Raw genomic sequence first — 14,181 nt, forward strand, 5'->3', positions numbered from 1 at the left:
TCCTCTAGACTGTAAGCTCGCCGTGGGCAGGGAATATGGCTGCTATATTGTACTCTCCCAAGTGCTTAGTATAGTGCTCTGCACACAGTGAGCGCTCAATAAATATGATTTACTGATTGACTGAAGGAGGTGCAAGGGGGAGACCACTGGCCTCCCAGTCAGCCCCTTGTCCCAACCATAGCCAAGGCCTTGGCTCTGGTCTCGCTGCTAACACCAATGTTGCCACCACACACAGACATATGCTCCCACAGACATATACACTCACGGAGGCTCAGGAATCAATCCATCGATCGTATTTATTGAGCACTTACTGTGCACAGAACACTGTACTAAGCACTTGATAAGAGTACAATATAAGTTTGCAGATGCATTCCCTGCCCCCAACAAGCTTACCACTCCAGGGAATGGGAGACCAGTTCCTCTTTCCCTCTTCTCCCAGCCTGGGTCCTCTCCCCAGTCTCCCATCCCCTGAAGTCAGAGCAGCATGCTGGGGCTACAGCTGGACAAGGGGACAGGGACACTACTTATCTTTACTCCTGCAGTATTATCCCTTCCTCCCCTTTATTCATTCAATCATATTTATTGAATGCTTACTGTGTGCAAAGCACTGTACTAAGGTTGATCTGAAGGGCCCTAGAGTAATCGATTGCCTTCCAAAATTGACTGGAACTAATAACAATAATGATGGTATTTGTTAAGCACTTACTAAGTGCCAAGCACAGTTCTAAGCGCCGGGGTAGATACAAGGTAATCAGTTCGTACCACGTGGGGCTCACAGTCTTAATACCCATTTTACAGAAGAGGTAACTGAGGAACAGAGAAGTTAAGTGACTTGCCCAAAGTCACACAGCTGACAAGTGGTGGAGCTGGGATTAGAGCCCACGACTTCTGACTCCCAAACCCGTGCTCTTTCCACTAAGCCACGAGGTTGACGCCTACAAATTAGCTGCCCGTGATTATTCTTTAGATCTACCTGACACTACCAAAGTGGAATTCTAGGGGAGCCATCTCTGCCTAGAGAAGGGGAGACTGGGAGACCCCGAAAAGAAGAGCCCCTGGGATCAGAGCACAAAAACCTGCCCCTCACAAAGGGGCCTCTCTCTAACCACAGTTTAGTTGGTCTTCCCTCTTTCACTGAAGAAATTACCAAATTTCTGGGGAAGCCGTGTGGCTTAGTGGGTAGAGCAGGGGCCTGGAGTCAGAAAGATCTGATTTCTAACCCAGAACCCGGGTCTTCTGGACTCTGCCACTTGTCTGCTGTGTCACTTCTCTGTGCCTTAGTTCCCTCATCTGTAAAATGGGGATTAAAAATGTGAGCTCCATGTGGGACAGGGACTGTGTCCAACCTAATTAACTTGTATCTACTCCAGAGCTTAGAATGGTGCTTGGCATGTAGTAAGCCCTTAAGAAGTATTATTATTATTAGTAGTAATATTAATATTACTAATAAGAAGAAGAAGAAGAGGGGAAGGTGCAATTTTGGCTCTAAGGGAACAATAAGTTTCCTGAGTAGTAAAAAAATTGAAACCTTAAAACAGATTCTGCTTATTTTCCAATTTTAAGGCAGTAGGAAGAATCAAGGTCCAGAAGATCCGTTGATTGTTATTTCTAATCACTTGACTTGTGTCCACTGTCCACCCACCCTTCCATCTAGGAGGTTAACCCACACTGATGGATGACAAAAGCTGTTTTGATCTGGAGAGCTGCCTTCTAGCCACTGGGAGATGACTCACTGTTATCTCTTTCTGGAAATTTGGTTTCTAACCCATGGAAGATTAAATCCAGCATTAAGTGGGCAAATGGCACCAGTAGCATTTAGGGAGCCCCAACTGAGTGCAGAACTCTGGCACGATTCTCATCCCAGAAATCACAAGGAACATCCTGCCAGGATAGTCTTTGCTGGAGAACCATGCTGTTGAAGACACAGTTTGCCTTTTAGGGTCCAGAGGTCAGAATCAATCAATGATACTTACTGAATGCTTACTGTGTGCAGAGCATTGTATTAAGCATTTGGAAGAGTACAATACAGGTGGTAGACACGTTCCCTGCCCACAACAAGCTTACATTCTAGACAGACACACAGATATTAATATCAATGAATAAATTACAGATATGCCCATAAGTCATCATCATCATCATCATCAATCGTATTTATTGAGCACTTACTATGTGCAGAGCACTGTACTAAGTGCTTGGGAAGTACAAATTGGCAACATATAGAGACAGTCCCTACCCAACAGTGGGCTCACAGTCTAAAAGGGGGAGACAGAGAACAAAACCAAACATACTAACAAAATAAAATAAATAGAATATATATGTACAAGTAAAATAAATAAATAAATAAATAGAGTAACAAATATGTACAAACATATATACATATATACAGGTGCTGTGGGGAAGGGAAGGAGGTAAGATGGGGGGATGGAGAGGGGGATGAGGGGGAGAGGAAGCCCCACAGCATAAGTGCTGTGGGGCTGAGGGTGGAGTGACTACCAAGTGCCCAAAGGGTAGGAATTTATTGATCCCATCTATAAGATGAAAGTAGAATGAGTATTATTGTAAAAATGTTGGATAACTTCAGGAGAAGTTAAGTCCCCTCCTAGATGTATTCGGGCACTGCCACTGTTAACATTCAGCTCAGATCATTAATTCTGGACAGTGAGCCCTTTGTGTCTCTGATGGTTCATTCATTTGTCATATTTATTGAATGCTTACTGTGAGCAGAGTACTATATTAAGCACTTGGAAGAGTACAACAATAAACAGATACATTCTGTGCCCAAAATGAGTTGGTTCTGTGTAGTCCTATCCACTGTCCTTTAAGAAACATCTCCCATCATTACTTCCGATCCAGCTAGTCTTAGTAGCCTGAAGGCTTCTATGGACTTTGAGGAATATACAAATTGTTGCCAATTTGTACTTCCCAAGCGCTTAGTACAGTGCTCTGCACATAGTAAGTGCTCAATAAATACGATTGATGATGATACAGGGTGGTCAAGTGGAAAGAGCAAGGGGCTAGGAGTCAAGAAACCTAATCCAATCTTAACCCCACCACTGGGAAGCTGGAGACTTTGGAAGTCACTTGCCCAAACTGTGCCTCGGTTTCCTCATTTGTCAAAACAAGATACCTCCTCTCCCTATCAGACTGTGAGTCTTCTAGAAGACAAGAACTATCCACTATGTTAAGCATGAATCTACTCCAGTGTGTAGTAGTAAGGAATAAGTAAAGTAGCAAGCAGCACTGCAGAGTGGAAAAAGCTCGGGCCTGGGAGTTAGATGGTTGTGGGTTCTGATCCCGGCTCCGCCACTTGTCTGCTGTGTGACCTTGGGCAAGTCGCTTCACTTCTCTGGACCTCATTTTCCTCACCTGCAAAATGGGGATTGAGACTGTGAGCCCCACATGGGATAGGGACTGTGTCCCACCTGATTCGCTAGTATCCATCTCGGCACTCAGTACAGCAGCGTGACTTAGTAGGGAAGCAGCGTGGCTTAGTGGGAAGAGCATGGGTTTGATAGTCAGAGTACATGGGTTCTAATCCCGACTCGGCCACCTGTCTACTGTGTGACCTTGGGCAAGTCACTTAACTTCTCTGTGCTTCAGTTACCTCATCTGTAAAATGGGGATTAAGACTGTGAACCCCACCTGGGACAACCTGATGACCTTGCATCTACCCCAGCGCTTGCAACAGTGCTTGGCACATAGTAAGCGCTTAACAAATACCATCAGTATTATTACAGTGCCTGGCACACAGTAAGTGCTTAACAAATCCCATAATTGTTATTAAATACCGGAATTACAGACCTTAAATACCATTTTTAAAAAATAGTAAGTAGTAGTAGTATGCACAGTAAGTGTTTAAATCACAGTTAAATAGTGTAGTAATGTCCTAATTAAAGAAGAATGATTCCAGGTGCTTTCTGTAAGAATGAGCGCTGACCTTTGGAAGCTTTCCTCCTGCAGCAGACTCCTGATGGTCTGCAGGTCTCCCACGTAGGCGGCATCATGCAGCCTTGTGTCCTCACAGTGTTCGATGGGGTGGTCACAGAACTGCTCTCTCAGCCACTCCTTCAGGTTCCGACCTGCGCTGGAGAGAGGGTGCTCCTTTAATTCGAATGCATCTTCATCCACCTTCTTCACCAGCGGCAAAAGGGAGCTCACTGGCAATGCATGTTTCTGACCATCCCCTGCGGGCACAGAACTGAAGCTTGACACGCATGTGCCCTCTGGGTGACCGAATCGCTTGATGACTCTGTGCCTCAGTTTCCTCATCAGGGATTAAGCTCGCACTCTCCCGCCCAGACTGTGAGCTCCATGTGGCACAGGGACTGTACCCAACCTGCCTAATGTATCTACCCCAGTGCCTGGCTCATAGTAAGTGCTTAATAAATACCATGGGTTTTCAAAATATAAGGTTTTCCAGAGGGTGGGAGAGTTACCTGGTTATCTGACACAAAGGAAGGAGACTCGGCTTATGGGGAGAGCCTACCCATGCTTCAGGTGTGGCTGAAAAGACCCAGCCAAGATGGTCCCCTCTGTGACCTGCTTAATGCACATAAAGGTGGAACAGTGCACTTGCTCCTTTCTAACCCGGCTCTCAGTCTCCTAACCTTCATAGAGTAAGCCCACTGTTGGGTAGGGACTGTCTCTATATGTTGCCAATTTGTACTTCCCAAGCGCTTAGTACAGTGCTCTGCACATAGTAAGCGCTCAATAAATACGATTGATGATGATGATAGAGTAACCCCTCTCCTGATTCCCACTGACCAGGCTGGTCCATCTGTTTCTTCCCATCAGCCGTGGCCACAACACGTGGTTTGATATTTTGTCTTTAAAAGAGTTTGCTCTGCCACCAATCAAAAGCATTTATTGAGCACTTACCGTATGCATGGCACTGTACTAAGCGCTTGGGAGAGTACAACAGAATTGGTAGACACATTCCCTGCCCCACTGAGCCATTGCAGTATGGCCTAGTGGATACAGCATAGGCCTGGGAGTAAGAAGGGCCTGGGTTCTAATCCCTGCTCTGTCACTTGTCTGCTGTGTGACCTTGGGAGAGCCTCTGTGCCTTCTCTGTGCCTCATTTGACTCAGCTGCAAAATGGGGATTAAGACTGTGAGCCCTATGTGGGGCGGGGACTGTGTCCAACCCCATTTCCTTGTATCCACCCCAGTGCTTAGTAGAGTGCCTGACACACAGTAAGCCCTTAACAAGTACCACAACTGTTATTCAATCAATCAATCAATCGTATTTATTGAGCGCTTACTGTGTGCAGAGCACTGTACTAAGCGCTTGGGAAGTACAAGTTGGCAACATATAGAGACAGTCCTTACCCAACAGTGGGCTCAGCTCACAGTCTAGAAGTTATTATTATTATACACCCCATTTCAGTTCACCATACTTCAGCTGCTTGGATATATATGTATATATGTTTGTACATATTTTTTTTTACTCTATTTATTTATTATCTATCCTATTTATTTTATTTTGTTAGTATGTTTGGTTTTGTTCTCTGTCTCCCCCTTTTAGACTGTGAGCCCACTGTTGGGTAGGGACTGTCTCTATATGTTGCCAATTTGTACTTCTCAAGCGCTTAGTACAGTGCTCTGCACATAGTAAGCGCTCAATAAATACGATTGATGATGATGATGATATCCCACTACCATCCATTCTCCCCACGTCCCACTGACCCTGGATCATGGTAAACATTTGAACACTCTCTCAAAACCGGTGAGCTGATCATACCCCAGAACCTTCTTTTTGGTGACCCTGTTGGCCGTTTCATGCTCAGGGTGTCGGAGAGGGAGCTGATTTACCTGACTGAGAAGCCAGTTACACCAGAAGAAACGCTTTCAAGACACATTAAAGGAAAACTGCGCACAACATGGCCTAGCCGTGACGCCAGCAACCAGAAATGGGGTGGCCCCTGTCAGATCAGAGGCTGAAAGAACATCGTACATTGAGAAAAATGAAATCCACTCCAGACACTCTGGGTACCCAGTGCCATGGACAATCCTAACTTTAGCGCACGAGATGTGGAAGAGATAGGGGCTCACACTTCAGCTGTATCAGCCACACTCCCACACATCGAAAGGATCTTAATGTCTGCAGCCTCCTCAGAGATACATATCTATGTTGATCTCTGGCTCTGACGCTGATTAATTTTAGGGAGAATTTTCTGCCACAAAACCCCTCAGTGGTCAGTTTCTTCATAATAAAATGGGCATGATTAGCTCAGATTTAACACTGAACAGGAAGGGAAATCATTTGGATTTGGTAATGGTAAATACAAGATAAGATTAAATGAATAAAAAAGGATTATTTACGGAATTGGATCCTTTCCTTTCAATATCCTAAAAGAGAGTTTTTGGGGTAGGAAGACTTGATAAATGGGCATCACGTAAGTCTGCAATGAAACAACAGAAGCAACGCTCTCACGAGCACTTAGTACAGTGCTCTGCACACAGTAAGCGCTCAATAGATACGACCGAATGAACGTGAGACTTCATACTAGATGGCAATATGGTTGGGTTGGGGCTATCTATCACCAAGCGAAAGAATACTGATGGTGGAAATTCTAGCTGGGGTCCTGATAAACTGCCTGGGCCCCAGCAAGATACTAGCTCTGCCATTAGTCAATCTACCCAGTTCTCCTTCAACGCTGGGGTAGCCGTCTTGGAAAACCCCCTATTAAGGAAAACTGCCGAAGTAGTCACCTGTTCCAACTCCACACACACATCCCCGGGAGCACAAACCAACAAGTCTTCCAGTACCATGGCACATCCTATCCAAATAAGCCCATGCTGTCAGATAAACGTTCCCTAATTCTATAATGTCATTCTAACCAGAAAGTTGAGTGTAAAGACATGTCACGGCAGAACAGGGGCATTATCTTCTCTGCCTCCTCGTGATCCGGACGGGCCTGGGGTTGGCTGTAGGGAGAAGAAGGAGGTATTCAACTCAGATGGAACAGAACTGAAGGACTTAAGGCCCCTAAGGGACCTTTCTCTCTGGAGCCAGGACAGGTTTACCCGGGGCCACACCGGCCAGGCTTGGACCGGGTTTGGACCAGGTTTAGATGGACTACCTGCTCCTTGCCAGGCCCCGTTATGAGCCAGTGGAAGTTCCATGAGCAGGAAGGGAGTGCTGGGGAATAAGAAGCGCTGTGGTGTGGCCTCCTGGAAGTCCATCTAGGCTGCCCAGGGTTTGACCTGGCTCATCTCCTAGTCAGTGGCACCGTGCCCACTGTGGCACTCTGGCTATCAGAGAGTGGCTATTAAGGCTGGCCCTGGAAGCAGCCAGATGCTATTGGGATAGGCCAAGTATAATCAGCGGCCAGCAAAGGCAGGCAACCAGACTTCAGGCCCATACAAACTTCAAATCTGTAGCTTCTCTATTTAGCTCATAAACACTCTCCAAATTGTCCAATGCTTCATGATTTTATATATATATATATATATATATATATATATATATATATATATAATATGCATATGTATGTGTGTGTAAATATATACACATACACACACATCAGGACTTTGGATAAAGTTAGCATGATTGAAAGCAGTAGTGGAGAACACAGAGATATCAGCCAACCAAACTGAAAATAAAACATGACAAAGCTTACTGCTATGCTGTCTCAGTTTCACTGGACAGTGCTGTATTTATACCTGATGACTTCTTTCTACTGATCACTCCTCTCCCGCTCCAATCCAGCCCTCACTTTCACTCCTCTAATGCCAACCTATTCACTGTGCCTCACTCTCCACTCTTGCTGTCAACTTCTTGCTCACTCCTGGAACTTCCTTCTCCTCTTCCCCACTCCCACCTTAGCAGGCAGACCATTAATCTCCCTGTTTTCAAGGTCCTACTAAAACCACATCTCCAAGAAGTCTTCCCTGTCTGATAAGTCTTCTCTGTCCGATCTCTTATCTCCCCATCCTATTTGCCCTCCCCACGGCAGCACTTATGCATGTGAGTCCTTCCCCTCTAAGAGCTTGGGTATTCCCTCCCCTTCTCCTAGAGTAACAGTAATAATTATTTTTATAATTGTGGCATTTGTTAAGTGCTTACTGTATGCCAGGCACTTTACTAAGCACTGGGGTGGACACAAGCAAATCGGTTTGGACATAGTCCCTGTCCCATCTGCGGCTCACAGTCTCAATTCCCATTTTACAGATGAGGGAATGAGGCACAGAGAAGTGAAATTTGCCCAAGGTCACACAGCACACAAGCGGAGGAGCCAGGAGTATGCTTCCCCATACCCATAAGGTATTTTCATTTTTTACTAGATTGTAAGTTCCTTGAGGGCAGGGAGCATGTCTAGTAACTCTACTGTACTCTCCCAAATACTTGGGACAGTGCTCGCACAATGCTTAGAGCTTAGAATAGTGCCTGGCACAAAGTAAGCGCTTAACAAATACCACTTAAAAAAGTGCTCAATTCAAGACCACTGATTGATTTTATTTATACAGCTACTGGCTCCTCAATTTTCAGGTTCAATCAGTAGTTCTGAGAACAGTATAGTCCAGAGGATGTTCAGGTGGGCATCCCATCTTCAGGATACTCACTGAACCAAATTCCCAAACCACTGGATTACTTTAAGCAGTAGTCACATTAAGCAGGCATAGAAATATTGAAACATAGCCAATCTGGCAGTAAATCCACTTTCCTTGCACTTCCAAGATACGCAGCAGCATATCCATACTTACAGAAGCAGCGTGGTATAGGCTTGGGAACAGGACCTGGGTTCTAAACCCAGTTTAACAATACCATTTGAAAAAATGGATGCATCCCTGTCCCCAATGTTTATTTAGTTAATTTCCTAAACTGCATTATCTCATCTATCCTTCATGTAGGCTAGAGAGTAGAACTCTTCTGTGTATAAACAGTTAGATGTTACATGTTGGTGGGGGGAGATGTGGTGATGAATTCTCTTGCTATTATATTACAGTCCTGCTGGATGTTACTCCAAATTAAATAATTTGAACCATGGGATAGCTCAAAATGTGGTTATTAATCCAATGGGAAAAGTGGAAAACACAAAATCCACTTTGGTTAATATGATGACTGATATAAAATGGAAACTCCTCAGGGGAGAACATAAGGAGTGATTTATATGCAACGACATAGCTATATACACTCATACATAGACAATACACTTGTATTCCTATATAGTGCTCTACTGCATGTGCTTCCTTTCATAAATACAACCCACTGTAGCTTCTATGTCTTGCTTTCTTTCCCAGTCATATGCATAGCGGACAAAGCACAAGGCTGGAAGTCAAGGGATTTGCTGTATAATTCCCTTAACTTTTCTGTGCCTCAGTTTCCTCACCTGTAAAATGGGGGATTAAATACCCACCCCCCATCCCACTTAGACTGGGAGCCCAGTGTGGGACAGGGGAATGTAAGATCAGCATTTAACACAGTGTCTGACCCACCCAATCACATTTATTGAGCACTTACTGTGCGTAGAACACTGTACTAAGTGCTTGGGAGAGTACAGTATAACAGAGTTTGTAGATGTGTTCCCTGGAAGACAGATATTAATATAAATGAGGATATGTACATGAGTGAAAAATGTTGCAAAGGAATGGCAAGGTGGGGCGCCGAGAGCCTGCTGGGGCCCAGGTATGGGGGGTGGTAAGGCCCCCGGGGGGTTGGCAGCCCGGGTTGCTGGGGGGGTCCTCTGATGCTGCTGCTGCTGCTGATGCCAGGATGTGGAGGAAGGAGGGGGAGGAGGAAAAGGAGGAGGAAGAAAGAGGAGGAGAGGGAAGAGGAGGAAGAGGAAGATGGGAAGAGGAGGAAGAGGAAGATAGGAAGAGGAGGAGGGGGAGGAGGGGAAGGGAATGAGGGGGAGAAGGGGGAAGAGGAGGAGGAAGAAGAAAAGGAAGCAGAAGAGGAGGAGGAGGAGGAGAAGGGGGAAGGGGAAGAGGAGAAGGGGGAAGGGGAAGAGGAGAAGGGGGAAGAGGAGGGGAGGAGCCGGGGGAAGAGGAGGGGGAAGAGGAGAAGGGGAACAGGAGGAGGGGGAAGAGGAGGAGGGGAGGGGGAAGAGGACGTAAGGAGGAAAGCGGGGATAAGAAGAGCAGAAAGAGGAGGAGGGGAGAGGAGGAAGGGAAAGAGGAGGAGAGAAGGAGGGGGAAGAGAAGGAGGGGGAAGAGGAGGAGGGGGGAAAGAGGAGGAGGGGGGAAAGAGGAGGAGGAGGGGGGAAAGGGGGGGAAGAGGAGGGGGGGAAGAGGAGGGGGGGAAGAGGAGGGAGAGAGGAGAAGGAGGAGGGGGGCAGGAGAGGAGGAAAGGAGGAGAGATAGGAGGGAGGGGGAGAGGAAGAGGAGAAGGGGGAAGAGGAGGGGGAAGAGGAGGGAGAGAGAGGAGGGGGGGAGAGAGGAGGGAGGAGGGAGGGGGAGAGAGAGGAGGGAGGGGGGAGAGAGAGGAGGGAGGAGGGAGAGAGAGGGGGGAGAGAGAGAGGGGGGAGAGAGAGAGGGGGGAGAGAGAGGAGGGAGGGAGAGAGAGGAGGGAGGGAGAGAGAGGAGGGAGGGGGAGAGAGGAGGGAGGGGGAGAGAGTAGGGAGGGGGAGAGAGGAGGGAGGGGGAGAGAGAGGAGGGGGGGGGGGAGAGAGAGGAGGGAGGGGGGAGAGAGAGGAGGGAGGGGGGAGAGAGAGGAGGGAGGGGGGAGAGAGGGAGGGAGGAGGGAGGAGGGAGGGGGGAGGAGGGGGGAGAGAGGGGAGGGGGGAGAGAGGGGAGGGGGGAGAGAGGGGAGGGGGAGAGAGGGGAGGGAGGAGGGGGGGGAGAGAGAGGAGGGGGGAGAGAGAGGAGGGAGGGGGAGAGAGAGGAGGGAGGGGGGGCCGAGGGAGGGGGGGGGGGGGGGGGGAGAGGGAGGGAGGGGGGAGGGGGGGAGAGGGAGGGAGGGGGGAGGGGGGGAGAGGGAGGGAGGGTGGAGGGGGGGAGAGGAGGGTGGCGGGGAGAGGAGGAGATTGCGTTTCGGGGTCATTCCCCAGGGAGATGCGGGTGCAGCTGGTCCGGGGCCCCCGTCCCGTCCCGTCCCGTCCCGTCCCGTCCCGTCCCGTCCCCTGGGCCCGGGCCCAGCAGCCCGCTACCAGGGAGGCCCCTGCCCGGCCCGGCCCCGTCCCCGTCCCGGCCCCCACGGGGGTCCGTCGGGGGTCCCGGGGGCCTCGTCGCCGCCCCTGCCGTTACCTGCACTGCCGCTGGAGGCGCCGGACGGGGCGGCCCGCCGGGACCCGGGCCCGGGGGCCCCGCCCGCACCCCCGCCCGAGGGCCCCGAGCCCGCGGGACCGGCGCCCGGACCGCCGCCCGGACCAGCGCCCGGACCGCCGCTCCCGCACCTGCCTTCCGCCATCGGGGCCCCGGGACGGCGGCGGGGACGGCGGCGGGGACGGCGGCGGGGACGGCGGCGGCGGCGCCCGCCCGGCCCCGCCCCGCCCTCCCCGATCCCCTCCCCGCCAGCGCCCCGCCCGAGGACCAATCCGAGGGCTCGCCCCCGGCCCCGCCCAGTCCTCCTCCAATGACATCCCCGCCAGCGCCCGCCCGAGGACCAATCCGAGGGCCCGCCCCGGGGCTCTCTTCCCCCCCCCCATCCTAGCTCCGCCCCCTCCCCGCCCATCTCCTCCAGCGCCCGCCCGAGGACCAATCCGAGGGCTCGCCCCCGTACCCGCCCCGCCCTCCTCCAATCACCTCCCCGCCAGCGCCCGCCCGCCCGAGGACCAATCAGTGGGCTCGCCCCGTTCTCCTCCAATCACATCCCCCCATCCCCCGGCCGAAGACCAATCCGAAGGCCCGTCTCCAGCCCCGCCCCCGGCCCGGCCCTCCCCTCCCCTCCCTGCAAAGGGCTGTCCTGATGCTTAGGGAAGCATAGGAGCTCAGTGGAGGCCCCTCCCCACAACTCTTCGGTGTAGTTATACATGCTCATTACTCCATTTATTTATTAATGATGTGTATATAGCTATCATTCTATTTACTCTGCTGGTATTGACGCCCCTCTACTTTTTTTGTTTTGTCATCTCCCCCTTCTAAACTGTGAGCCCATTGTTGGGTAGGGACCGTCTCTATATATTGCCGACTTGTACTTCCCTAGTGCTTAGTACAGTACTCTGCACACAGTGAGCAGTCAATAAATATGATTGAGTGAATGGACAGAGCCTGGGCTCGGGAGGCAAGGTCATGGGTTCTAGTTCCACTCCACCACTTGTCAGCTGTGTGACTTTGGGCACACCACTTAACTTCTCTGAGCCTCAGTTACCCCATCTGTAAAATGAGGATGAAGACTGTGAGCCCCACATGGGACAACCTGATCACCTTTTAACCTCTTCAGCTCTTAGAACAGTGCTTCGCACATAGTAAGCACTGCTCTCATACCACTAACCCACAGCCCTGGATCACTGCCACTGTCCGCCTCCTTCGCTCTTATTCTCAAGCTGCCAAATGCTGCTGGCAAAAGTCTAAACACCATGCCAACCTCGTTCACTTTAAGTTTATCCTTTCCTGCCTTAACTCAGCCCACTCCTCTGCCAGACAAAACTATTTCTCCTCCCTTATTGACACCCATGCCCATCATCCCCGTCAGCTCTTCTGTACATTCAACTCCCTTCTCAGGCTCCCGGTTCCTCCCCCTCCTCCTTCCCTCACCCCCAACGATCTGGCCTCCTACTTCATTAATAAAATTAAATCCATCAGGTCTGACCTCCCCAAAGTCACCACCCCTGCTTCTCCAACCCCCCGGCTTTCAACACTCTCTACTCTCTCCCATCCTTCCCAGCAGTATCCTCAGAGGAGCTCTCCTCCCTCCTCTCAAGTGCTACTCCGGTCACCTGTGTTTCTGACGCCATTCCCTCTCATCTCATGAAATCTTTTGTTCCGTCCCTTCTCCCCTCCTTCACTTCCATCTTCAACCGCTCACTCTCCACTGGTTCCTTCCCCTCTGCCTTCAAACGTGCCCATGTCTCTCCCATCCTAAAAAAAACCCTCTCTTGACCCCACCTCACCTTCTAGTTATCGCCCCATCTCCCTCCTATCATTCCTTTACAAACTCCTTGAACGAGTCATCTACACACGCTGCCTCAAATTCCTCAACACCAACTCTCTCCGCGACCCCCTCCAGTCTGGCTTCCGTCCCCTACATTCGACAGAAACTGCCCTCTCAAAGGTCACCAATGACCTCCTGCTTGCCAAATGCAACGGCTCATACTCTGTCCTAATCCTCCTCGACCTCTCAGCTGCCTTCGACACTGTGGACCACCCCCTTCTCCTCAACACACTATCCAACCTTGGCTTCACAGACTCTGTCCTCTCCTGGTTCTCCTCTTATCTCTCCGGTCGTTCATTATCAGTCTCTTTTGCAGGCTCCTCCTCCCCCTCCCATCCCTTTACTGTGGGGGTTCCTCAAGGTTCAGTTCTTGGTCCCCTGTTCTCGATCTACACTCACTCCCTTGGTGACCTCATTTGCTCCCACGGCTTCAACTATCATCTCTACGCTGATGACACCCAAATCCACATCTCTGCCCCTGCTCTCTCCCCCTCCCTCCAGGCTCGCATCTCCTCCTGCCTTCAGGACACCTCCATCTGGATGTCTTCCCGCCACCTAAAACTCTACATGTCCAAGACAGAACTCCTTTTCTTCCCTCCCAAACCCTGCCCTCTCCCTGACTTTCCCATCACTGTTGACGGCACTACCATCCTTCTTGTCTCAGAATCCTGCAACCTTGGTGTCATCCTCGACTCCTCTCTCTCGTTCACCCCTCACATCCAAGCCATCACCAAAACCTGCTTGTCTCAGCTCTGCAACATTGCCAAGATCCGCCCTTTCCTCTCCATCCAAACCGCTACCCTGCTCGTTCAAGCTCTCATCCTATCCCATCTGGACTACTGTATCAGCCTCCTCTCCGATCTCCCATCCTCTTGTCTCTCCCCACTTCAATCCATACTTCACGCCACTGCCCAGATTTGTCTTTGTCCAGAAACATTCTGGGCATGTTAAACCCCTCCTTAAAAGTCTCCAGTGGCTACCAATCAACCTATGCATCAGGCAGACACTCCTCACCCTGGGCTTCAAGGCTGTCCATCACCTCGCCCCCTCCTCCCTCACCTCCCTTCTCTCCTTCTCCAGCCCAGCCCGCACTCTCCGCTCCTCTGCCGCTAATCTCCTCACCGTGCCTCGTTCTCGCCTGTCCCG

At 50.3% G+C, this 14,181-nt stretch overlaps 1 protein-coding gene across 1 annotated transcript in view; it reads right to left on the reverse strand.

Moving 5' to 3' along the window:
- ASB1 (ankyrin repeat and SOCS box containing 1) overlaps positions 1-11,352 on the reverse strand; it is a 29,172-nt gene extending 17,820 nt beyond the window's left edge. The window contains exons 1-2 of the mRNA XM_038748800.1: positions 11,190-11,352; positions 3,938-4,079 (exon numbers count right to left, since the gene is read on the reverse strand). Of these exons, the coding sequence (XP_038604728.1) occupies positions 3,938-4,079; positions 11,190-11,352 (305 nt within the window). The remainder of the gene's footprint in view (positions 1-3,937; positions 4,080-11,189) is intronic.
- Positions 11,353-14,181: the final 2,829 nt, after the last annotated feature.

This window comes from Tachyglossus aculeatus, chromosome 7 (assembly GCF_015852505.1).
Source record: "Tachyglossus aculeatus isolate mTacAcu1 chromosome 7, mTacAcu1.pri, whole genome shotgun sequence".
Taxonomy (NCBI): Eukaryota; Metazoa; Chordata; class Mammalia; order Monotremata; family Tachyglossidae; genus Tachyglossus; species Tachyglossus aculeatus.